At 49.1% G+C, this 25,105-nt stretch overlaps 2 protein-coding genes across 2 annotated transcripts in view; both read right to left on the minus strand.

Moving 5' to 3' along the window:
• The window catches only part of LOC143220002 (uncharacterized), a 46,183-nt gene extending 24,734 nt beyond the window's left edge, over window positions 1-21,449 (minus strand). Inside the window, exon 1 of the mRNA XM_076445766.1 lies at window positions 137-21,449. Coding sequence (XP_076301881.1) covers window positions 15,974-16,330 — 357 coding nt within the window. The 5' untranslated portion in view covers window positions 16,331-21,449 and the 3' untranslated portion in view covers window positions 137-15,973. The remainder of the gene's footprint in view (window positions 1-136) is intronic.
• Window positions 1-25,105, minus strand: part of LOC143220012 (uncharacterized) — a gene marked incomplete at its 3' end in the record, with an annotated part of 383,990 nt that overhangs the window by 251,769 nt on the left and 107,116 nt on the right. The window lies entirely within an intron of this gene.

Raw genomic sequence — 25,105 nt, forward strand, 5'->3', positions numbered from 1 at the left:
ACCCTTTGTTGATGGCCGCGTATACTTCGAACGTGACCATCTCAGCTTCGTTTGGAGAACGAGATCCTGCGCGTGGATCCACTCTGTGTTGGTGCAATATTGGGCTGCACAGCTTTATTCTCAGCTTTCGCTGGACCTGTGGTGATAATATGAGCTTGCAATTCTTCGAATCAAAAAGCTTTCACTTGTGCTTTACAGCAGTGCTCCCCAACCATTTTATAGCCGCGGACCGGGCAACGTTCCATAATTTTACGGCGCCTCGATGAGGGGGGAGGGGCGTTAATTGTTTATATTGTTGCGGTGGCTTCGACCACTTCTCGCCGGTGAGACGGTGAGCCTCGCAAAATAAATTCCTATTATACTTCATCACGTCGTCCTCCGACGAATCGAAATACCCTTTATAGCCGCGTATTCTTCTAACGCGACCATCTCAGCTTCGGTTGGAGAACGAGATCCTGCGCGGGTTCCACTCTGTGTTGGTGCAATATTGGATTGTACAGCTTAATTCTCAGGTTTCGCTAGACCAGTGGAGATAATATGAGCTTGCAATTCTTCGAATCAAAAAGCTTTCACTTGTGCTTGACAGCAGTGCTCCCCAACCATTTTATAGCCGCGGACCGGGCAACATTTGATAATTTTACGGCGCCTCGATGAAATGGGGGGGCGTTAATTGTTTATATTGTTGCGGTGGCTTCGACCACTTCTCGCCGGTGAGCCGCGCAGAATAAATTCCAATTTTACTTCATCACGTCGTCCTCCGACGAATCGAAATACCCTTTGTTGATGGCCGCGTATTCTTCTAACGCGACCATCTCAGCTTCGGTTGGAGAACGAGATCCTGCGCGGGTTCCACTCTGTGTTGGTGCACTATTGGATTGTACAGCTTAATTCTCAGGTTTCGCTACACCTGTGGTGAAAATGCGAGCTTGCAATTGTTCGAATTCAAATGCTTTCACTTGTGCTTAACAGCAGTGCTCCGCAACCATTTTATAGCCGCGGACCGGGCAAAGTTTGAGAATTTTACGGCGCCTCGATGAGGGGGGAGGGGCGTTAATCGTTTATATTGTTGCGGTGGCTTCGACCACTTCTCGCCGGTGAGACGGTGAGCCTCGCAAAATAAATTCCTATTATACTTCATCACGTCGTCCTCCGACGAATCGAAATACCGTTTGTTGATGGCCGCGTATTCTTCGAACGCGACCATCTCAGCTTCGGTTGGAGAACGAAATCGTGCGCGGGTTCCACTTTGTGTTGGTGCAATATTGGATTGTACAGCTTAATTCTCTGGTTTCGCTAGACCAGTGCTGATATTATGAGCTTGCAATTCTTCGAATCAAAAAGCATTCACTTGTGCTTTACAGCAGTGCTCCCCAACCATTTTATAGCCGCGGACCGGGCAAAGTTTGAGAATTTTACGGCGCCTCGATGAGGGGGGAGGGGCGTTAATTGTTTATATTGTTGCGGTGACTTCGACCACTTCTCGCCGGTGAGACGGTGAGCCTCGCAAAATAAATTCCTATTATAATACATCACGTCGTCCTCCGACGAATCGAAATACCCTTTGTTGATGGCCGCGTATACTTCGAACGTGACCATCTCAGCTTCGTTTGGAGAACGAGATCCTGCGCGTGGATCCACTCTGTGTTGGTGCAATATTGGGCTGCACAGCTTTATTCTCAGCTTTCGCTAGACCTGTGGTGATAATATGAGCTTGCAATTCTTCGAATCAAAAAGCTTTCACTTGTGCTTTACAGCAGTGCTCCCCAACCATTTTACAGCCGCGGACCGGGCAACGTTCCATAATTTTACGGCGCCTCGATGAGATGGGGGGCGTTAATTGTTTATATTGTTGCGGTGGCTTCGACCACTTCTCGCCGGTGAGACGGTGAGCCGCGCAGAATAAATTCCTATTATAATTCATCACGTCGTCCTCCGACGAATCGAAATACCCTTTGTTGATGGCCGCGTATTCTTCGAACGCGACCATCTCAGCTTCGGTTGGAGAACGAAATCGTGCGCGGGTTCCACTCTGTGTTGGTGCAATATTGGGTTGTTCAGCTTAATTCGCACATTTCGTTAGACCAGTGGTGATAATATGAGCTTGCAATTCTTCGAATCAAAAAGATTTCACTTGTGCTTTACAGCAGAGCTCCCCAACCATTTTATAGCCGCGGACCGGGCAACGTTTCATAATTTCACGGCGCCTCGATGAGATGGGGGCGTTAATTGTTTATATTGTTGCGGTGGCTTCGACCACTTCTCGCCGGTGAGACGGTGAGCCGCGCAGAATAAATTCCTATTATAATTCATCACGTCGTCCTCCGACGAATCGAAATACCCTTTGTTGATGGCCGCGTATTCTTCGAACGCGATCATCTCAGCTTCGGTTGGAGAACGAAATCGTGCGCGGGTTCCACTCTGTGTTGGTGCAATATTGGATAGTACAGCTTAATTCTCAGGTTTCGCTAGACCAGTGGAGATAATATGAGCTTGCAATTCTTCGAATCAAAAAGCTTTCACTTGTGCTTTACAGCAGTGCTCCCCAACCATTTTACAGCCGCGGATCGGGCAACGTTCCATAATTTTACGGCGCCTCGATGAGATGGGGGGCGTTAATTGTTTATATTGTTGCGGTGGCTTCGACCACTTCTCGCCGGTGAGACGGTGAGCCGCGCAGAATAAATTCCTATTATAATTCATCACGTCGTCCTCCGACGAATCGAAATACCCTTTGTGGATGGTCGCGTATTCTTCGAACGGGTCCATCTCTGCTACGGTTGCAGAACGAGATCCTGCGCGTGGTTCCACTCTGTGTTGGTGCAATATTGGGTTGCTCAGCTTAATTCGCACATTTCTTTAGACCAGTGGTGATAATATGAGCTTGCAATTCTTCGAATCAAAAAGATTTCACTTGTGCTTTACAGCAGAGCTCCCCAACCATTTTATAGCCGCGGACCGGGCAACGTTTCATAATTTCACGGCGCCTCGATGAGATGGGGGCGTTAATTGTTTATATTGTTGCGGTGGCTTCGTCCACTTCTCGCCGGTGAGACGGTGAGCCTCGCAAAATAAATTCCTATTATAATTCATCACGTCGTCCTCCGACGAATCGAAATACCCTTTGTTGATGGCCGCGTATTCTTCTAACGCGACCATCTCAGCTTCGGTTGGAGAACGAGATCCTGCGCGGGTTCCACTCTGTGTTGGTGCAATATTGGATTGTACAGCTTAATTCTCAGGTTTCGCTAGACCTGTGGTGAAAATGCGAGCTTGCAATTGTTCGAATTCATATGCTTTCACTTGTGCTTCACAGCAGTGCTCCGCAACCATTTTATAGCCGCGGACCGGGCAAAGTTTGAGAATTTTACGGCGCCTCGATGAGGGGGGAGGGGCGTTAATCGTTTATATTGTTGCGGTGGCTTCGACCACTTCTCGCCGGTGAGACGGTGAGCCTCGCAAAATAAATTCGTATTATAATACATCACGTCGTCCTCCGACGAATCGAAATACCGCTTGTTGATGGCCGCGTATTCTTCGAACGCGACCATCTCAGCTTCGGTTGGAGAACGAAATCCTGCGCGGGTTCCACTCTGTGTTGGTGCAATATTGGATTGTACAGCTTAATTCTCTGGTTTCGCTAGACCAGTGCTGATGTTATGAGCTTGCAATTCTTCGAATCAAAAATCTTTCACTTGAGCTTTACAGCAGTGCTCCCCAACCATTTTATAGCCGCGGAACGGGCAACGTTTGATAATTTTACGGCGCCTCGATGAAATGGGGGGTCGTTAATTGTTTATATTGTTGCGGTGGCTTCGACCACTTCTCGCCGGTGAGACGGTGAGCCGCGCAAAATAAATTCCTATTATACTTCATCACGTCGTCCTCCGACGAATCGAAATACCGCTTGTTGATGGCCGCGTATTCTTCGAACAAGACCATCTCTGCTTCGGTTGGAGAACGAGATCCTGCGCGGGGATCCACTCTGCGTTGGTGCAATATTGGGTTTTACAGCTTAATTCTCACATTTCGTTAGACAAGTGGTGATAATATGAGCTTGCAATTCTTCGAATCAAAAAGCTTTCACTTGAGCTTTACAGCAGTGCTCCCCAACCATTTTATAGCCGCGGACCGGGCAACATTTGATAATTTTACGGCGCCTCGATGAAATGGGGGGGCGTTAATTGTTTATATTGTTGCGGTGGCTTCGACCACTTCTCGGCGGTGAGACGGTGAGCCGCGCAGAATAAATTCCAATTTTACTTCATCACGTCGTCCTCCGACGAATCGAAATACCGCTTGTTGATGGCCGCGTATTCTTCGAACGGGTCCATCTCTGCTACGGTTGCAGAACGAGATCCTGCGCGTGGTTCCACTCTGTGGTGGTGCAATATTGGGTTGTTCAGCTTAATTCGCACATTTCGTTAGACCAGTGGTGATAATATGAGCTTGCAATTCTTCGAATCAAAAAGATTTCACTTGTGCTTTACAGCAGAGCTCCCCAACCATTTTATAGCATCGGACCGGGCAACGTTTCATAATTTCACGGCGCCTCGATGAGATGGGGGCGTTAATTGTTTATATTGTTGCGGTGGCTTCGACCACTTCTCGCCGGTGAGACGGTGAGCCTCGCAGAACAAATTCCAACTTTTCTTTATCACGTTGTCAACCGACGAATCGAAATACCCTTTGTGGATGATCGCTTATTCTTCGAACGCGTCCATCTCTGCTTCGGTTGGAGAACGAGATCCTGCGCGGGGATCCACTCTGCGTTGGTGCAATATTGGGTTTTACAGCTTAATTCTCACATTTCGTTAGACAAGTGGTGATAATATGAGCTTGCAATTCTTCGAATCAAAAAGCTTTCACTTGAGCTTTACAGCAGTGCTCCCCAACCATTTTATAGCCGCGGACCGGGCAACATTTGATAATTTTACGGCGCCTCGATGAAATGGGGGGTGTTAATTGTTTATATTGTTGCGGTGGCTTCGACCACTTCTCGCTGGTGAGACGGTGAGCCGCGCAGAATAAATTCCAATTTTACTTCATCACGTCGTCCTCCGACGAATCGAAATACCCTTTGTTGATGGCCGCGTATTCTTCTAACGCGACCATCTCAGCTTCGGTTGGAGAACGAGATCCTGCGCGGGTTCCACTCTGTGTTGGTGCAATATTGGATTGTACAGCTTAATTCTCAGGTTTCGCTAGACCTGTGGTAAAAATGCGAGCTTGCAATTCTTCGAATCCAAAAGCTTTCACTTGTGCTTAACAGCAGTGCTCCGCAACCATTTTATAGCCGCGGACCGGGCAAAGTTTGAGAATTTTACGGCGCCTCGATGAGGTGGGAGGGGCGTTGATCGTTTATATTGTTGCGGTGACTTCGACCACTTCTCGCCGGTGAGACGGTGAGCCTCGCAAATAAAGTCCTATTATAATACATCACGTCGTCCTCCGACGAATCGAAATACCCTTTGTTGATGGCCGCGTATACTTCGAACGTGACCATCTCAGCTTCGTTTGGAGAACGAGATCCTGCGCGTGGATCCACTCTGTGTTGGTGCAATATTGGGCTGCACAGCTTTATTCTCAGCTTTCGCTAGACCTGTGGTGATAATATGAGCTTGCAATTCTTCGAATCAAAAAGCTTTCACTTGTGCTTTACAGCAGTGCTCCCCAACCATTTTATAGCCGCGGACCGGGCAACGTTCCATAATTTTACGGCGCCTCGATGAGGGGGGAGGGGCGTTAATTGTTTATATTGTTGCGGTGGCTTCGACCACTTCTCGCCGGTGAGACGGTGAGCCTCGCAAAATAAATTCCTATTATACTTCATCACGTCGTCCTCCGACGAATCGAAATACCCTTTATAGCCGCGTATTCTTCTAACGCGACCATCTCAGCTTCGGTTGGAGAACGAGATCCTGCGCGGGTTCCACTCTGTGTTGGTGCAATATTGGATTGTACAGCTTAATTCTCAGGTTTCGCTAGACCAGTGGAGATAATATGAGCTTGCAATTCTTCGAATCAAAAAGCTTTCACTTGTGCTTGACAGCAGTGCTCCCCAACCATTTTATAGCCGCGGACCGGGCAACATTTGATAATTTTACGGCGCCTCGATGAAATGGGGGGGCGTTAATTGTTTATATTGTTGCGGTGGCTTCGACCACTTCTCGCCGGTGAGACGGTGAGCCGCGCAGAATAAATTCCAATTTTACTTCATCACGTCGTCCTCCGACGAATCGAAATACCCTTTGTTGATGGCCGCGTATTCTTCTAACGCGACCATCTCAGCTTCGGTTGGAGAACGAGATCCTGCGCGGGTTCCACTCTGTGTTGGTGCACTATTGGATTGTACAGCTTAATTCTCAGGTTTCGCTACACCTGTGGTGAAAATGCGAGCTTGCAATTGTTCGAATTCAAATGCTTTCACTTGTGCTTAACAGCAGTGCTCCGCAACCATTTTATAGCCGCGGACCGGGCAAAGTTTGAGAATTTTACGGCGCCTCGATGAGGGGGGAGGGGCGTTAATCGTTTATATTGTTGCGGTGGCTTCGACCACTTCTCGCCGGTGAGACGGTGAGCCTCGCAAAATAAATTCCTATTATACTTCATCACGTCGTCCTCCGACGAATCGAAATACCGTTTGTTGATGGCCGCGTATTCTTCGAACGCGACCATCTCAGCTTCGGTTGGAGAACGAAATCGTGCGCGGGTTCCACTTTGTGTTGGTGCAATATTGGATTGTACAGCTTAATTCTCTGGTTTCGCTAGACCTGTGGTGAAAATGCGAGCTTGCAATTGTTCGAATTCAAATGCTTTCACTTGTGCTTAACAGCAGTGCTCCGCAACCATTTTATAGCCGCGGACCGGGCAAAGTTTGAGAATTTTACGGCGCCTCGATGAGAGGGGAGGGGCGTTAATTGTTTATATTGTTGCGGTGACTTCGACCACTTCTCGCCGGTGAGACGGTGAGCCTCGCAAAATAAATTCCTATTATAATACATCACGTCGTCCTCCGACGAATCGAAATACCCTTTGTTGATGGCCGCGTATACTTCGAACGTGACCATCTCAGCTTCGTTTGGAGAACGAGATCCTGCGCGTGGATCCACTCTGTGTTGGTGCAATATTGGGCTGCACAGCTTTATTCTCAGCTTTCGCTAGACCTGTGGTGATAATATGAGCTTGCAATTCTTCGAATCAAAAAGCTTTCACTTGTGCTTTACAGCAGTGCTCCCCAACCATTTTACAGCCGCGGACCGGGCAACGTTCCATAATTTTACGGCGCCTCGATGAGATGGGGGGCGTTAATTGTTTATATTGTTGCGGTGGCTTCGACCACTTCTCGCCGGTGAGACGGTGAGCCGCGCAGAATAAATTCCTATTATAATTCATCACGTCGTCCTCCGACGAATCGAAATACCCTTTGTTGATGGCCGCGTATTCTTCGAACGCGACCATCTCAGCTTCGGTTGGAGAACGAAATCGTGCGCGGGTTCCACTCTGTGTTGGTGCAATATTGGGTTGTTCAGCTTAATTCGCACATTTCGTTAGACCAGTGGTGATAATATGAGCTTGCAATTCTTCGAATCAAAAAGATTTCACTTGTGCTTTACAGCAGAGCTCCCCAACCATTTTATAGCCGCGGACCGGGCAACGTTTCATAATTTCACGGCGCCTCGATGAGATGGGGGCGTTAATTGTTTATATTGTTGCGGTGGCTTCGACCACTTCTCGCCGGTGAGACGGTGAGCCGCGCAGAATAAATTCCTATTATAATTCATCACGTCGTCCTCCGACGAATCGAAATACCCTTTGTTGATGGCCGCGTATTCTTCGAACGCGATCATCTCAGCTTCGGTTGGAGAACGAAATCGTGCGCGGGTTCCACTCTGTGTTGGTGCAATATTGGATAGTACAGCTTAATTCTCAGGTTTCGCTAGACCAGTGGAGATAATATGAGCTTGCAATTCTTCGAATCAAAAAGCTTTCACTTGTGCTTTACAGCAGTGCTCCCCAACCATTTTACAGCCGCGGATCGGGCAACGTTCCATAATTTTACGGCGCCTCGATGAGATGGGGGGCGTTAATTGTTTATATTGTTGCGGTGGCTTCGACCACTTCTCGCCGGTGAGACGGTGAGCCGCGCAGAATAAATTCCTATTATAATTCATCACGTCGTCCTCCGACGAATCGAAATACCCTTTGTGGATGGTCGCGTATTCTTCGAACGGGTCCATCTCTGCTACGGTTGCAGAACGAGATCCTGCGCGTGGTTCCACTCTGTGTTGGTGCAATATTGGGTTGCTCAGCTTAATTCGCACATTTCTTTAGACCAGTGGTGATAATATGAGCTTGCAATTCTTCGAATCAAAAAGATTTCACTTGTGCTTTACAGCAGAGCTCCCCAACCATTTTATAGCCGCGGACCGGGCAACGTTTCATAATTTCACGGCGCCTCGATGAGATGGGGGCGTTAATTGTTTATATTGTTGCGGTGGCTTCGTCCACTTCTCGCCGGTGAGACGGTGAGCATCGCAAAATAAATTCCTATTATAATTCATCACGTCGTCCTCCGACGAATCGAAATACCCTTTGTTGATGGCCGCGTATTCTTCTAACGCGACCATCTCAGCTTCGGTTGGAGAACGAGATCCTGCGCGGGTTCCACTCTGTGTTGGTGCAATATTGGATTGTACAGCTTAATTCTCAGGTTTCGCTAGACCTGTGGTGAAAATGCGAGCTTGCAATTGTTCGAATTCATATGCTTTCACTTGTGCTTCACAGCAGTGCTCCGCAACCATTTTATAGCCGCGGACCGGGCAAAGTTTGAGAATTTTACGGCGCCTCGATGAGGGGGGAGGGGCGTTAATCGTTTATATTGTTGCGGTGGCTTCGACCACTTCTCGCCGGTGAGACGGTGAGCCTCGCAAAATAAATTCGTATTATAATACATCACGTCGTCCTCCGACGAATCGAAATACCGCTTGTTGATGGCCGCGTATTCTTCGAACGCGACCATCTCAGCTTCGGTTGGAGAACGAAATCCTGCGCGGGTTCCACTCTGTGTTGGTGCAATATTGGATTGTACAGCTTAATTCTCTGGTTTCGCTAGACCAGTGCTGATGTTATGAGCTTGCAATTCTTCGAATCAAAAATCTTTCACTTGTGCTTTACAGCAGTGCTCCCCAACCATTTTATAGCCGCGGACCGGGCAACGTTCCATAATTTTACGGCGCCTCGATGAGGGGGGAGGGGCGTTAATTGTTTATATTGTTGCGGTGGCTTCGACCACTTCTCGCCGGTGAGACGGTGAGCCGCGCAAAATAAATTCCTATTATACTTCATCACGTCGTCCTCCGACGAATCGAAATACCGCTTGTTGATGGCCGCGTATTCTTCGAACAAGACCATCTCAGCTTCGGTTGGAGAACGAAATCGTGCGCGGGGATCCACTCTGTGTTGGTGCAATATTGGGTTATACAGCTTAATTCTCACATTTCGTTAGACAAGTGGTGATAATATGAGCTTGCAATTCTTCGAATCAAAAAGCTTTCACTTGAGCTTTACAGCAATGCTCCCCAACCATTTTATAGCCGCGGACCGGGCAACGTTTGATAATTTTACGGCGCCTCGATGAAATGGGGGGCGTTAATTGTTTATATTGTTGCGGTGGCTTCGACCACTTCTCGCCGGTGAGACGGTGAGCCGCGCAGAATAAATTCCAATTTTACTTCATCACGTCGTCCTCCGACGAATCGAAATACCCTTTGTTGATGGCCGCGTATTCTTCTAACGCGACCATCTCAGCTTCGGTTGGAGAACGAGATCCTGCGCGGGTTCCACTCTGTGTTGGTGCAATATTGGATTGTACAGCTTAATTCTCAGGTTTCGCTAGACCTGTGGTGAAAATGCGAGCTTGCAATTGTTCGAATTCAAATGCTTTCACTTGTGCTTCACAGCAGTGCTCCGCAACCATTTTATAGCCGCGGACCGGGCAAAGTTTGAGAATTTTACGGCGCCTCGATGAGGGGGGAGGGGCGTTAATCGTTTATATTGTTGCGGTGGCTTCGACCACTTCTCGCCGGTGAGACGGTGAGCCGCGCAGAATAAATTCCAATTTTACTTCATCACGTCGTCCTCCGACGAATCGAAATACCCTTTGTTGATGGCCGCGTATTCTTCTAACGCGACCATCTCAGCTTCGGTTGGAGAACGAGATCCTGCGCGGGTTCCACTCTGTGTTGGTGCACTATTGTATTGTACAGCTTAATTCTCAGGTTTCGCTAGACCTGTGGTGAAAATGCGAGCTTGCAATTGTTCGAATTCAAATGCTTTCACTTGTGCTTAACAGCAGTGCTCCGCAACCATTTTATAGCCGCGGACCGGGCAAAGTTTGAGAATTTTACGGCGCCTCGATGAGAGGGGAGGGGCGTTAATTGTTTATATTGTTGCGGTGACTTCGACCACTTCTCGCCGGTGAGACGGTGAGCCTCGCAAAATAAATTCCTATTATAATACATCACGTCGTCCTCCGACGAATCGAAATACCCTTTGTTGATGGCCGCGTATACTTCGAACGTGACCATCTCAGCTTCGTTTGGAGAACGAGATCCTGCGCGTGGATCCACTCTGTGTTGGTGCAATATTGGGCTGCACAGCTTTATTCTCAGCTTTCGCTAGACCTGTGGTGATAATATGAGCTTGCAATTCTTCGAATCAAAAAGCTTTCACTTGTGCTTTACAGCAGTGCTCCCCAACCATTTTACAGCCGCGGACCGGGCAACGTTCCATAATTTTACGGCGCCTCGATGAGATGGGGGGCGTTAATTGTTTATATTGTTGCGGTGGCTTCGACCACTTCTCGCCGGTGAGACGGTGAGCCGCGCAGAATAAATTCCTATTATAATTCATCACGTCGTCCTCCGACGAATCGAAATACCCTTTGTTGATGGCCGCGTATTCTTCGAACGCGACCATCTCAGCTTCGGTTGGAGAACGAAATCGTGCGCGGGTTCCACTCTGTGTTGGTGCAATATTGGGTTGTTCAGCTTAATTCGCACATTTCGTTAGACCAGTGGTGATAATATGAGCTTGCAATTCTTCGAATCAAAAAGATTTCACTTGTGCTTTACAGCAGAGCTCCCCAACCATTTTATAGCCGCGGACCGGGCAACGTTTCATAATTTCACGGCGCCTCGATGAGATGGGGGCGTTAATTGTTTATATTGTTGCGGTGGCTTCGACCACTTCTCGCCGGTGAGACGGTGAGCCGCGCAGAATAAATTCCTATTATAATTCATCACGTCGTCCTCCGACGAATCGAAATACCCTTTGTTGATGGCCGCGTATTCTTCGAACGCGATCATCTCAGCTTCGGTTGGAGAACGAAATCGTGCGCGGGTTCCACTCTGTGTTGGTGCAATATTGGATAGTACAGCTTAATTCTCAGGTTTCGCTAGACCAGTGGAGATAATATGAGCTTGCAATTCTTCGAATCAAAAAGCTTTCACTTGTGCTTTACAGCAGTGCTCCCCAACCATTTTACAGCCGCGGATCGGGCAACGTTCCATAATTTTACGGCGCCTCGATGAGATGGGGGGCGTTAATTGTTTATATTGTTGCGGTGGCTTCGACCACTTCTCGCCGGTGAGACGGTGAGCCGCGCAGAATAAATTCCTATTATAATTCATCACGTCGTCCTCCGACGAATCGAAATACCCTTTGTGGATGGTCGCGTATTCTTCGAACGGGTCCATCTCTGCTACGGTTGCAGAACGAGATCCTGCGCGTGGTTCCACTCTGTGTTGGTGCAATATTGGGTTGCTCAGCTTAATTCGCACATTTCTTTAGACCAGTGGTGATAATATGAGCTTGCAATTCTTCGAATCAAAAAGATTTCACTTGTGCTTTACAGCAGAGCTCCCCAACCATTTTATAGCCGCGGACCGGGCAACGTTTCATAATTTCACGGCGCCTCGATGAGATGGGGGCGTTAATTGTTTATATTGTTGCGGTGGCTTCGTCCACTTCTCGCCGGTGAGACGGTGAGCATCGCAAAATAAATTCCTATTATAATTCATCACGTCGTCCTCCGACGAATCGAAATACCCTTTGTTGATGGCCGCGTATTCTTCTAACGCGACCATCTCAGCTTCGGTTGGAGAACGAGATCCTGCGCGGGTTCCACTCTGTGTTGGTGCAATATTGGATTGTACAGCTTAATTCTCAGGTTTCGCTAGACCTGTGGTGAAAATGCGAGCTTGCAATTGTTCGAATTCATATGCTTTCACTTGTGCTTCACAGCAGTGCTCCGCAACCATTTTATAGCCGCGGACCGGGCAAAGTTTGAGAATTTTACGGCGCCTCGATGAGGGGGGAGGGGCGTTAATCGTTTATATTGTTGCGGTGGCTTCGACCACTTCTCGCCGGTGAGACGGTGAGCCTCGCAAAATAAATTCGTATTATAATACATCACGTCGTCCTCCGACGAATCGAAATACCGCTTGTTGATGGCCGCGTATTCTTCGAACGCGACCATCTCAGCTTCGGTTGGAGAACGAAATCCTGCGCGGGTTCCACTCTGTGTTGGTGCAATATTGGATTGTACAGCTTAATTCTCTGGTTTCGCTAGACCAGTGCTGATGTTATGAGCTTGCAATTCTTCGAATCAAAAATCTTTCACTTGTGCTTTACAGCAGTGCTCCCCAACCATTTTATAGCCGCGGACCGGGCAACGTTCCATAATTTTACGGCGCCTCGATGAGGGGGGAGGGGCGTTAATTGTTTATATTGTTGCGGTGGCTTCGACCACTTCTCGCCGGTGAGACGGTGAGCCGCGCAAAATAAATTCCTATTATACTTCATCACGTCGTCCTCCGACGAATCGAAATACCGCTTGTTGATGGCCGCGTATTCTTCGAACAAGACCATCTCAGCTTCGGTTGGAGAACGAAATCGTGCGCGGGGATCCACTCTGTGTTGGTGCAATATTGGGTTATACAGCTTAATTCTCACATTTCGTTAGACAAGTGGTGATAATATGAGCTTGCAATTCTTCGAATCAAAAAGCTTTCACTTGAGCTTTACAGCAATGCTCCCCAACCATTTTATAGCCGCGGACCGGGCAACGTTTGATAATTTTACGGCGCCTCGATGAAATGGGGGGCGTTAATTGTTTATATTGTTGCGGTGGCTTCGACCACTTCTCGCCGGTGAGACGGTGAGCCGCGCAGAATAAATTCCAATTTTACTTCATCACGTCGTCCTCCGACGAATCGAAATACCCTTTGTTGATGGCCGCGTATTCTTCTAACGCGACCATCTCAGCTTCGGTTGGAGAACGAGATCCTGCGCGGGTTCCACTCTGTGTTGGTGCAATATTGGATTGTACAGCTTAATTCTCAGGTTTCGCTAGACCTGTGGTGAAAATGCGAGCTTGCAATTGTTCGAATTCAAATGCTTTCACTTGTGCTTCACAGCAGTGCTCCGCAACCATTTTATAGCCGCGGACCGGGCAAAGTTTGAGAATTTTACGGCGCCTCGATGAGGGGGGAGGGGCGTTAATCGTTTATATTGTTGCGGTGGCTTCGACCACTTCTCGCCGGTGAGACGGTGAGCCTCGCAAAATAAATTCCTATTATACTTCATCACGTCGTCCTCCGACGAATCGAAATACCGCTTGTTGATGGCCGCGTATTCTTCGAACGCGACCATCTCAGCTTCGGTTGGAGAACGAAATCCTGCGCGGGTTCCACTCTGTGTTGGTGCAACATTGGATTGTACAGCTTAATTCTCTGGTTTCGCTAGACCAGTGCTGATATTATGAGCTTGCAATTCTTCGAATCAAAAAGCTTTCACTTGTGCTTTACAGCAGTGCTCCCCAACCATTTTATAGCCGCGGACCGGGCAACGTTTGATAATTTTACGGCGCCTCGATGAAATGGGGGGCGTTAATTGTTTATATTGTTGCGGTGGCTTCGACCACTTCTCGCCGGTGAGACGGCGACGGCAGCGGCGACGGCGTCACCAACGGTGCCGACACCACCGGCTGAAGAATATTTCAACTTGGCGACGGCCGTCGCCAACTTGAATTTGCGGCATCGCATGCCGGTGAGTAACTATTCACTACTATTAATTAATAGTGTGTATGTTACTACATTGTTATTAATAATGGATATTTTATATGTTACAACACAGGTACATAACAGGCCGATGAGCGTGCCGGGGGCCATGCCTGGGGCCATGCCTGGGGCCATGCAGGGCGCCATGCAGGGCGCCACGCAGGGCGCAATGCAGGGCGCCATATTTATTACGAAGCAACAATTGGTGAGTTATTACAAATGAACTGTGTTATTTTTAATCTTCGATGTACTAAAGTAATACCTATAATAAATAAATATTGCTTTGTTGCAGACAACCATAGCAAGGGAGTGGCGGCGTCAATTTTACTCCGGCCGCGGAGGCCGCGGACGCGTGGTAGTCCACCACAATTATTATTAAAAAAATTTTTAATTTTATTTATTTAAAGTGTACTTTTTTAAATAAATATATATACAGAAAATATATAGTCTCTTTAATTTAAATCGAGCGAGCTTCGCATGCCCAGCGCACTCTTTGAACAGCTCCTACATTTGAGATAGAGAGAGAGAGAGATAGAGATAGGAAAAAGAGTAAAAGAATATAGAGAGCACACGTGCAGAGAAAGTAAATGAAGATAGAGATAATTAGTGTTAATAAAGTTAGTGTAAATAAAGAGAGTGAACAATAGACTCTAATTGTCGTATCTTTACAGAGAAACAAATTTGGTCTGTTGTTTTAATTACCAACCCAGGATACAATATTTAGACATTATAAAACGACAATTAGAGTCTATCTATACCCGATCTGCTAATTTCGCGCCATACAGTCTTCCACTAATTTCCCCCCAATAGTTCCCCAGTTTCGGACGTAGACGTAGATACGGCCCTGACGAAACTCGCGCATGCGCGCGAAAAGCGCCAACGATCCCATCACTGAGGCCGTAGGCACACGTACACGTCGCTCCAGCGGTGTGTATGTAAGCACTATACACAGTCTCACTCGAGCACACCAACGCTGCAGCATCGTCAGCCATACTGTTACGTCACGCCGGCGAACATAGCTTCTCCGACGGGCAACATGCAGCTGAATATTCCAAAACTATTGTTTGGAAACCTAAAGGAATGACTTTTGAAGCAAACAGCGCACCAGATTGATGTTTCATCTAACGGATTTGATTACGAAAAAGCCCCATCGTTGCGTTATCGAGAAATAGAAGGGCAATCGTCGCGAAATCTTGTCATGCTCGTAGGCCGTAGGCACACGTACACGTCGCTCGAGCGGTGTGTATCAGTGTGTATGCAGTATGCACCAACACTCTCTTGCTTGAGCACACCAACGCTGCAGCATATCGTCATCCAAATTGTGACGTCACGCTTGCTTACGAATCCTACCTTACCGACAACATATTTTCTGCTTCCTCTGTTTTACCGATACAGTGATTGCTGACGAGTCGTCAGTGACGACGACAATGATAAGTAACCATCACTGGGAAGCGGATGTCAACGCCCGTAGCGGAAAATGTCGGAACTGTATTTTTACATAAACCTCACTTTGGGACGATTTCCAGTCGAAAATGTCTTACAGTTTGTAACGAATATAACAGAGGCGCGAGACTCTTCTCTCTCCGGCCCGCGAATCCCGCGAGATGGCCGCCGCGAGCGCACGCGGCTTCTCGCAAGTACCGCAACGCCGACCAGGGAACCCGCAGCCGCGACCGCGAGAGGGCCACCGCGAGCACCCGCGGGCTCTAGCGAGAACCGCGGCGACGGCCGCGAGATGGCCACCGCGGACTCGCGCTTTCTCGCGGGAGAAACTGTACGCGCGGGGATATAAATACGCGCCGCGGACCCAGAGAGGATCAGTCGGGTTCTCCGATCTAGTGGAACGATCGCTACTAGTGGCTACTCCACGAACGCTTTCTGACACAGCGACCGAGAATCAGGCTTCCTGTCCGCTTACCGCCGACTCCGTTCCGAGATCCCTTGTGGCCGACGCCCTTGGGAATCCTTCCGACCTGACGAGACGTATTCGTGGCCGACGCCCCTATACTCTTGCACTCCGATCCTCGTGGCCGACGCCCTTGGATATCCTCCGACCGAGTGAACCGTGTCTGTGGCCGACGCCTTTTCACGCTCACACCTCCAGTCCCCGTGGCTGACGCCCAGGGACCTCCCTCACCGCTAGTACCCCTCTTGTGGCTGACGCCTTCGCAGGGTGTACTCTCCTCGTGGCCGACGCCCTTGGAGCGCATCTCCCGCTACCTCGACGCTTGTGGCTGACGCCTTTGACTAGAGGTAGATCCATCTCTCTCTCTCTCTCGATCTTTCGATCACCGTCACCAGCATCGTCGCTTTCTCTGCTCCGCGGAGCCGTATCTAGGATAGGGTCACCGGACCAACCGCCGCGATTAGCTTAGGGTCACCGCGACCACCGTCCGCGTTTCCGCCGCGTTAACTGTACGATAGCCCAGCGTGGGCCAGTTTGTTCACTAGAAGTAAGTTGCGAGCGTCGGACCTTCGGGTCATCCAAATCTCGCCGCGTTAACTGTACGATAGCCCAGCGTGGGCACCTTTGTTGTTAGAAGTAAGGAGGACGATAATAAACATTGTTTATTTGACCACACCTGGTGTATCTCATTCGTGGCCGAAGAACTCTCGACGACCGACTGAGCCGGCATTATCTCCCGAGCTATATCCGTTACAAATGGCGCCCGAACAGTCTGGATAATAGGGAGAACCACGGATGAGTGCACAGGTAGGGTGGATATACCGACTGAAGAAGGAGGAACTACGGGAAAAAGCCGAGGAGCTAGGAGTGGACACAGAGGGAACAGTCGACGAATTACGAGCACGACTAGCAGGAAAAATCCGCAGTATGCCGAAGGAAGATTCCGCAACGGCAGGGCCCTCACAAGAGCCCCAAAAAACCGACATACTGAAAACAATCAGTCGGTGGGGCGTCCATTTCGAAGGGAAAAACCCCGAAGACTTCATTGACCGCCTGGACGACCTCCATGACAGTTACGAGGTCAAGCCGGAGCAAACATTACGATGCTTAGCGGAGATACTGAGGGGAAAAGCCCTCCTGTGGTATCGAAACGAAAAACACAAGTGGGGGAAATGGGAAGATTTCCTACGAGCATTCAAGAAAATGTTCATACCCCAGGATCGCCTATTCAACATGGAAGACGAAATAAGGAACAGGCTACAAAGACCAGGGGAACCAACATGGGAGTATGTGGTAGACATACAAACGCTCATGCGGCGGCACGGAGGTTTTTCAGAATCCGAGCAAATCGCCAGGGTACACCGTAACCTCCACCCCGACTATCGAAAGTTTATACGGCGGGAAGAAGGAACAACCATCCAAGTTATCCTCGAACGGGCAGAGGAAATAGAACAAATAACGAAAGAAGAGAGAACCCGCTCTCCAACCAGGGCCGCCGCCGCTATAGGGCCAATAAAAACGGAGGCCACAGGTAAAGAACCAGACCCAGGGGTCGAAAAAGCAGATGTCATAAACGAGAAGTACAGCCGAGAAACGTGCTGCTGGAGGTGCGGACAGAGGGGCCATCAAAGAACAGAATGCCGCAGGCCCCAAAAACTATTCTGCTCGTACTGCGGTACAACGGGGCGATCAACCTTCCGTTGCCCGTGCAATAATGTGACGGGAAACGGGCCCAGAGCCGGTGGCAGAGGCACCGACCGGCTGAACAGCACAATGCCTCCGCAGACACAAGTCCGGACAACAGGATTTTTACGCAGGTAATTATCTACGGGCGAAAGTTTCAAGCGCTCGTAGACACAGGAGCAACACGGTCCTACATACGCCAGGACGTAGCCGAATGGAGCGCACGGAACGGAGCGAAATCCACCCCCACCGAACTGACCGTCCGAATAGCGGATAACTCCGCGGTCCCACTAGAAGGGGAAGTAGAGATCATAATGGATCTCTGCGGAAGCACGGTAGCAGTAACCTGCCCGGTACTACCAACGCTGTCACAGCCAATACTAATCGGCGTCGACATGCTCCGAGCACTAGGGGCCACAGTAACGATAGGCCCTCACCACTGGACATTCCAGGATAAAGCCGATACAATTAACGGACCGGAAGGCCTAAAGAAATGTACGAAGGAGCAAGAAAAACAGCTACAGGCACTGCTAGACGAAGAACTGCCGAAGTTCGCTCTTCTCCAGGGGACGACTCACCTGACCACCCACCGGATCCAACCAAAGACAGAGGTACCAATAAAACAGCGGTACACCCCTCGCAACCCGGCCACGCAGCAGATAATAAACGAAGAGGTCGATCGGATGCTAAAGGACGGAATAATCGAACCGTCGAAAAGCCCGTGGAGTTCACCGGTAGTAATAGTCAGAAAAACCAACGGCAAACCAAGATTCTGCATCGACTTTCGACGCGTGAACAGCGTGACAGAAAAAGATGCATACCCCCTGCCTCAGGTACAAGCCACACTAGAGAAACTAAGGGGCGCCAGGTATATCTCAACAATAGACCTGGCGAATGGCTATTGGCAAGTACCGTTGGACCAAAAAAGTCGCCCGATCACGGCATTCACAGTACCGGGCCGAGGCCTATACCAATTCAAGGTAATGCCATTCGGACTACACTCCGCACCCGCAACCTTCCAACGGCTTCTAGACACGGTAATTGGGCCAGAATTAGAGCCCAAGGCCTTCGTATACCTGGACGACATCATCGTTTTGGGAAAAACATTCGGCGAACATCTACGAAATTTACGAGAGGTACTAAACCGACTGCAACAGGCGCGGCTAAAAATTAATCCGGACAAATGCCAATTCGGCCGTACCGAACTCCGCTACCTGGGACATCTGGTAACAAGCCAGGGAGTACATACAGACCCGGAAAAAGTCAAGGCAATACGCAGCATCACCGCACCGAAGAACCTAAAGGAGCTTCGACGTTTCCTGGGGATGGTATCATGGTACCGCAGATACATACCCCACTTCGCGGACACCGCCGAACCACTGCATAAGCTTCTGCAGAAGAAGAGAGGATGGACGTGGACCGACACGGAAGAAAAAGCGTTTCAAACACTCAGGGCACAATTGGCACAAGCCCCAGTACTAGCCTGCCCCGACTTCGAGAAACCGTTTTATTTGCAAACAGACGCAAGTAACCACGGACTCGGGGTAGTGCTATCACAGGAAATCGAAGGGGAAGAACGAGTAATAGCGTACGCTAGCCGCACACTGAACGGAGCCGAGAGGAACTATTCCGTAACGGAGCAGGAATGCTTAGCAGTGGTATGGGGGATCCGAAAGATGCGTCCATACCTAGAAGGATACCACTTCTTCGTAATCACGGACCATCAAGCACTACAGTGGCTACAGAAGATCGAAAACCCATCAGGAAGGCTGGCCAGATGGAGCCTAGAGCTCCAACAGTACAACTTTACGGTAAAATACCGTCGGGGGGAACAGAACTTCGTAGCCGACGCACTGTCCCGGCAACCGGAGAACGCAGATCTGCTCGAACAGCCAAAGGATACCTGGTATGAAAACATACGGAATAAAATCAAGGCCAAGCCAGATCAAGCCCTAGGGTATAAAGAATACCAAAACCAGGTATACCGCTATATCCCGGACACAGCCGGTTTACAACCGGAAAGGGAGTGGAAAAGATGCGTCCCGGCCACGGAACGGCCAAAAATCCTACAGCTGATGCACGACGACCCAACGGCAGGTCACCTGGGCACAGCAAAAACGCTACACCGGCTCACCCAACGGTATTTTTGGCCACGGATGAGGCACGACGCCATAAAATATGTCCGTAATTGCCGCAGTTGCCTCCAATACAAGGCAATACAGCAAGCCCCAGCCGGAGAAATGTTTACGACACCAGCAATGGGACCATGGGACGTCGTCACCGCCGATTTGGTCGGACCACTACCACGATCAAACCAGGGCTACACAACATTAGTGGTAATGCAGGACAAATTCACGAAATGGACAGAAGTCCGACCACTACGGCAGGCCACCGCACCAGCAGTAACAAAAGCGTTCGAGGAGTTGGTCATCCTGCGACATGGATGCCCTCGGATCACCATCACAGACAACGGGAAGCAATTTGAAAGCAGGGACTTTCACACACTTCTCGAGAAATACGAAATCCAACACCGGAAGACGCCTCCGTACACACCACAGTGCAACCCAGTGGAAAGAACAAACAGGGTAATAAAGACCATAATCGCACAGTACACAGAGGAAAATCACCGGACATGGGATCAGACGGTCGCATCAGCCATCTTCGCGTACAACACCGCGAGACATAGTGCCACAGGGATGACACCGGCATACCTGACATATGGCAGAGAACTTGCAATGCGAGGTACAGACAGGCCACCTTCCGGACAGCCCGGGGAAGATCCAACCCGAAAGGATTACACACACCGGAAAACAGAAATAGGCCGACTGCAGGAAGGATTCCAACTTGCGCAAAACGCGCAAGCAAGGGCAACAGAAACCCAAAAGCGCCACTATAATCTTCGCCGAAGAAAGTGGCTACCAAAGGTAGGAGATGCAGTCATGAAAAGGGAACACCCATTATCCATGGCTGCAGACGGATTTTGCGCAAAGTTGGCACCAAAATTCTCCGGTCCATACACAGTACGGAAAATCCTCGGGCCAACAGTCATCATGGTTCAGGCCGGCAGAGGGAAACACCACCGGGTACACACTCAAGACATCAAACCGTGTACAGGAGAAGGGGAAGACCTCCCAGGCGAACCAGCCACAGGTATAAAAGGCAGCAAGAGTCGAATAATTATCACTCAAGCTCAAGATGGGAAAAGCGAAGGAACCTCGCCCGTCATCAACAATAAGAAGAACAGCGGTGCCGCTCAGAAGGCGACCCGAAGACAGACCGATAGAGGCTCGAATCCGGCAAAGGATACGGGAAGGATCGGCCCGGTGGCCGAATCAAACTCACCGGCAACGGACACCGGTACGCTTGCCGCCGAGACATCGAAGCAGCCAAAGACAAATCGTTCCGACCAATCGAGGGCAGCCGCGGATTCGATCAGACCGGATAATCCGACCGCCGACACAGCAAACCGCAGGGAACCCGCGGGTCAGCACCAGCGGCCAGATCAATTTTGGCCACACCGCCGGGAAAGAGGCAACAATGACGGCCAAGGTGGTCGCGAGTGGTGGCGCCAAACCGAACAGCCTGGAGGACGAGCTGCGGGCGATACAAGAGATGCTGCAGGCAATGGAAACACCCCTACCGGTGTCTCCAATGTCTGCACCCTCACCCGAGGAGAAACAACCGGTGGAAGCACCAAGCGCGGCAGAGATGGCAGCCCCGACGACGGCTGGGACGTCAGCAGCAGGGACAACAGTGGAGCCGACAACAGCAGACGCCGCCCCGTCCACCCCAACCCCCCCCAAACCCCCAACACCCACAACAAGTCGGAACGAGGAGCCCACCCTCGACCCCGAACCCTTACGGGTAGTCCCGAACCCCAGGGAACGAGATCTGCCGGGACCGATCGCCGCGGGAGAGGAACCCTGGACGTATGTTACGATGAAGTTGCCTTTTTCCTGTGATATTCTGAAGTTATCACAGAGATCGAGTGAAGTCGCCTGTCAGATCGATATTGCGGTATCCGGACAACGAGTTTGTTGATAAGAAGAAGAGAGATGTTAGATCCTCTCGAGTGATTGAGACGAAAGCACACATTATCGATTGTTCTCCTTCTATTGTACATTTAATAAAGTTATAGTTTCGTTTATTATTATTATGTGTTCTCCGGCAAGACCACGCCGAAGCCTTCGCAACATTGGTGTCAGAAGTGGGATTACGGGAGATAGCACCGCAACAACATCCACTTCGGGAGTAGAAGCGATGATGTTGCAGACGCTTTTCGAAGCCCTCCAGAGGAACATTTCGGGGCAGTTTCAAGAGCAGCAGAAGATCTCAGAACAGAGATGGGAACAGGAGAGGACCCGGTTTGAAGAGACGGAAGCAGCAAACAGGGCCGCTCAAGCTGCGAGGGAAGCTGCCTTGGAAGGACGTTTCGGGATCCTGGAGGCTCAGTGTCAGGTGCTCTCGCAAAATCTACACACGCTTGTACAGCCGCGATTAATTAACTCTACCGAGAACCGTGAACCTCAAAATGAAAATATATCTGTTCTTAACGGGTCTACGTTTCCGGTTCTTCCGCTTTCGCAGCAGGATCCTCCGCGCGATACGGTGGGCGGGTTTCGTAGTGTTTCAGAGTTAGGATATACCGTGAAACCGCCTAAATTCGACGGTAAAGCTTCGTGGGAAGAATATCGGATTCAGTTTGACACGATAGCTCGCGCGAATAGATGGGATGAACCGAGGAAAGCTTTGGCCTTAGTTGCATCTTTGGAGGGCCCTGCTCGAGGAGTGTTGACTTCTCTTTCTGTGGATAAACAAAATGACTTCCAGACGATAGTTTCGGCATTAGAGTTCCGTTATGGGATAAAAAATTTTCGAAATTTAAGTTATGTGAAGTTTCAAAATTACAGGCAACGGAAAGGGGAGTCGATTTCTGAATTGGCGGCAGAAATTGAGAGGCTTGCTCAAGCTGCATTTGACGAATGCCCTTTCGAAAGTAGGGACAAACTCGCGGCCTCTCAATTTGTAGCAGCATTGGCCAACGAGGAGATCAAGCGAATATTGAGACTCGGTGGTTTTACATCTCTGAGGGCAACGGTTATTAGAGCCCTAGAGATTGAAGCTGTTGAGTCCATTACTGAAACCTCATATAAAAACCGAAACGATCGCTACAAACCTTATTATTTTCCGGAACGAATTATCCCTGGACGGAGTTGGAGAGAACGGGAGAGCGATCGAAGACCGGAGGAGGCGTTTCGTCCGAACAGGAGCTACCAGCAGAGGTCGAGTTTCGTGAATCGGAATACAACGAATATTAACAGTAATAGAGAAGATCGACCCAGGGAGTGTTGGAGTTGTCGGCAGCCTGGACACTTTCAGAAGGATTGTCCGAAGAGGCAAACGCAGAAGATGGGAAACGCAAAGAAGTCACAGTAGAGGGGGAGACTGTGACTTCTTCTTCTTCTACCCCCGTCGTGCTGAAGACTTACTTGAAGAAGAATTGTACGGCCATCGAGGGATTCATCGATGGAGAATTGACTTCGATAGTAATTGACACAGGATCGAGTGTGAATCTTTTAGGGACAAATAAGTTCAGTCCCAAAAGTAAGCTTGGCGCGGCGGAGGGACTTCCGGAAATGAAAATTGTGTCCATTTCTGGAGAGAATTTACCGATTCAAGACAGGTGCAGATGTTTGGTTAAAATTAACAGTTTTGAATCGGAGGAAGATTTCTTCGTAATTAATATGGCGGAGGAGTGTATTTTGGGAAATGAATTTCTCCAGAGACACGCGTGTGGGCTCGATTATTTGGCAGGAAAATTACAAATAGCTGGGAAGGAGGAGGTCAGCTTTATTGGTCGAGGGATGAAAAATAAGGCAGAAGTAACTTTATTGGCGAAGAAGAAAGAAGTTACTCCGGAGGAGGAAAAGATGGTTTCACTTGTGCCGAAGCATTTAAAAGATCTTTTCCAGCGTTGCTCTACCGTCTTATCTCCGCCGCGGAAGATGGCGTTTGCAGAAATAGCACATGAATTTCAGGATGTGTTTGCAGAAAATCCTGAACATGTTGGAAGTTGTGACGTTGTCCAACATAGAATTGATACAGGAGATTGTGTACCAATCAAACAGGCACCACGTCGCCTTCCTTTCCACCGACGAGACGAGGTTGAAGAGTTACTCGCAAAGATGGAAAGGCAAGGAGTAATCGAAGAGTCGAAAAGTCCATGGTCCTCTCCTATCGTTCTTGTGAAGAAGAAGGATGGAAGCACTAGATTCTGTGTGGACTATCGCCGGCTTAATGATGTCACGAAAAAAGATTCTTACCCATTACCGCGAATTGAAGACACGCTAGATGCCCTAGCTGAATCGTCTTGGTTTTCAACGATAGATCTGCAAAGTGGTTATTGGCAGATTATGTTGCATGAAAGGGACCGTGAGAAGACCGCGTTCTGCGTGGGTAAAGGACTCTGGCAATTCAAAGTGATGCCCTTCGGACTTTGCAATGCCCCTGCCACGTTTGAACGACTTATGGATACGGTATTAAAAGGCCTTTGCGGAAAAATCTGCTTGGTGTATTTGGACGATATAATTGTTTACGGGCGAAGTTTCGATGAGAACATAGAAAATCTGAAGATTGTTTTCGTACGCCTGCGTCAAGCTAAACTGTTAGTGAACCCGAAGAAATGCAATTTCTTCTGTAAAGAGGTGCGTTACCTTGGACACATCGTTTCCGAATGCGGAATAAAAACGGATCCGGAGAAGATAAAGGCAATCCAGGAATGGCCGGTCCCGAAGAATAAAACGGAACTAAGAAGTTTTCTTGGGCTCTGTACGTACTATAGGAAGTTCGTCAGGGATTTTTCTGCCATCGCTAGGCCACTACATCGTCTGACGGAAGAGAAAGTTACCTTTGGATGGTCAGAAGAATGCCAGGAGGTGTTTGAGTGGTTGAAACAACGACTCTCTGAATCTCCGATACTGGCTTACCCTTTGGTAGATGCAGATTTCATTTTAGATACTGATGCGTCGAATTTTGCCATTGGAGCTGTTCTCTCGCAGGTTCAAGATCAAGAGGAGAAAGTTATTGCGTATTTCTCGAAAATGCTAGGAAAAGCTGAGAGGAATTACTGCGTGACTAGAAGAGAACTTTTGGCAATAATCAAGTCTATTGAACATTTTCACCACTATCTGTATGGTCGAAAATTTTTAGTGAGGACTGACCATGCTGCGCTCAGATGGTTACTGTCGTTTAGGAATCCAGAAGGACAAATGGCTCGTTGGATAGAAAGACTGCAACAGTACGATTTCGAAATTAAACATAGGGAAGGAAAGTTGCATATAAATGCAGACAGTCTGTCAAGAAGACCATGCGAGGTTTCGCAGTGCAAATATTGTCA

This window comes from Lasioglossum baleicum, unplaced genomic scaffold (assembly GCF_051020765.1).
Source record: "Lasioglossum baleicum unplaced genomic scaffold, iyLasBale1 scaffold0130, whole genome shotgun sequence".
Taxonomy (NCBI): domain Eukaryota; kingdom Metazoa; phylum Arthropoda; class Insecta; order Hymenoptera; family Halictidae; genus Lasioglossum; species Lasioglossum baleicum.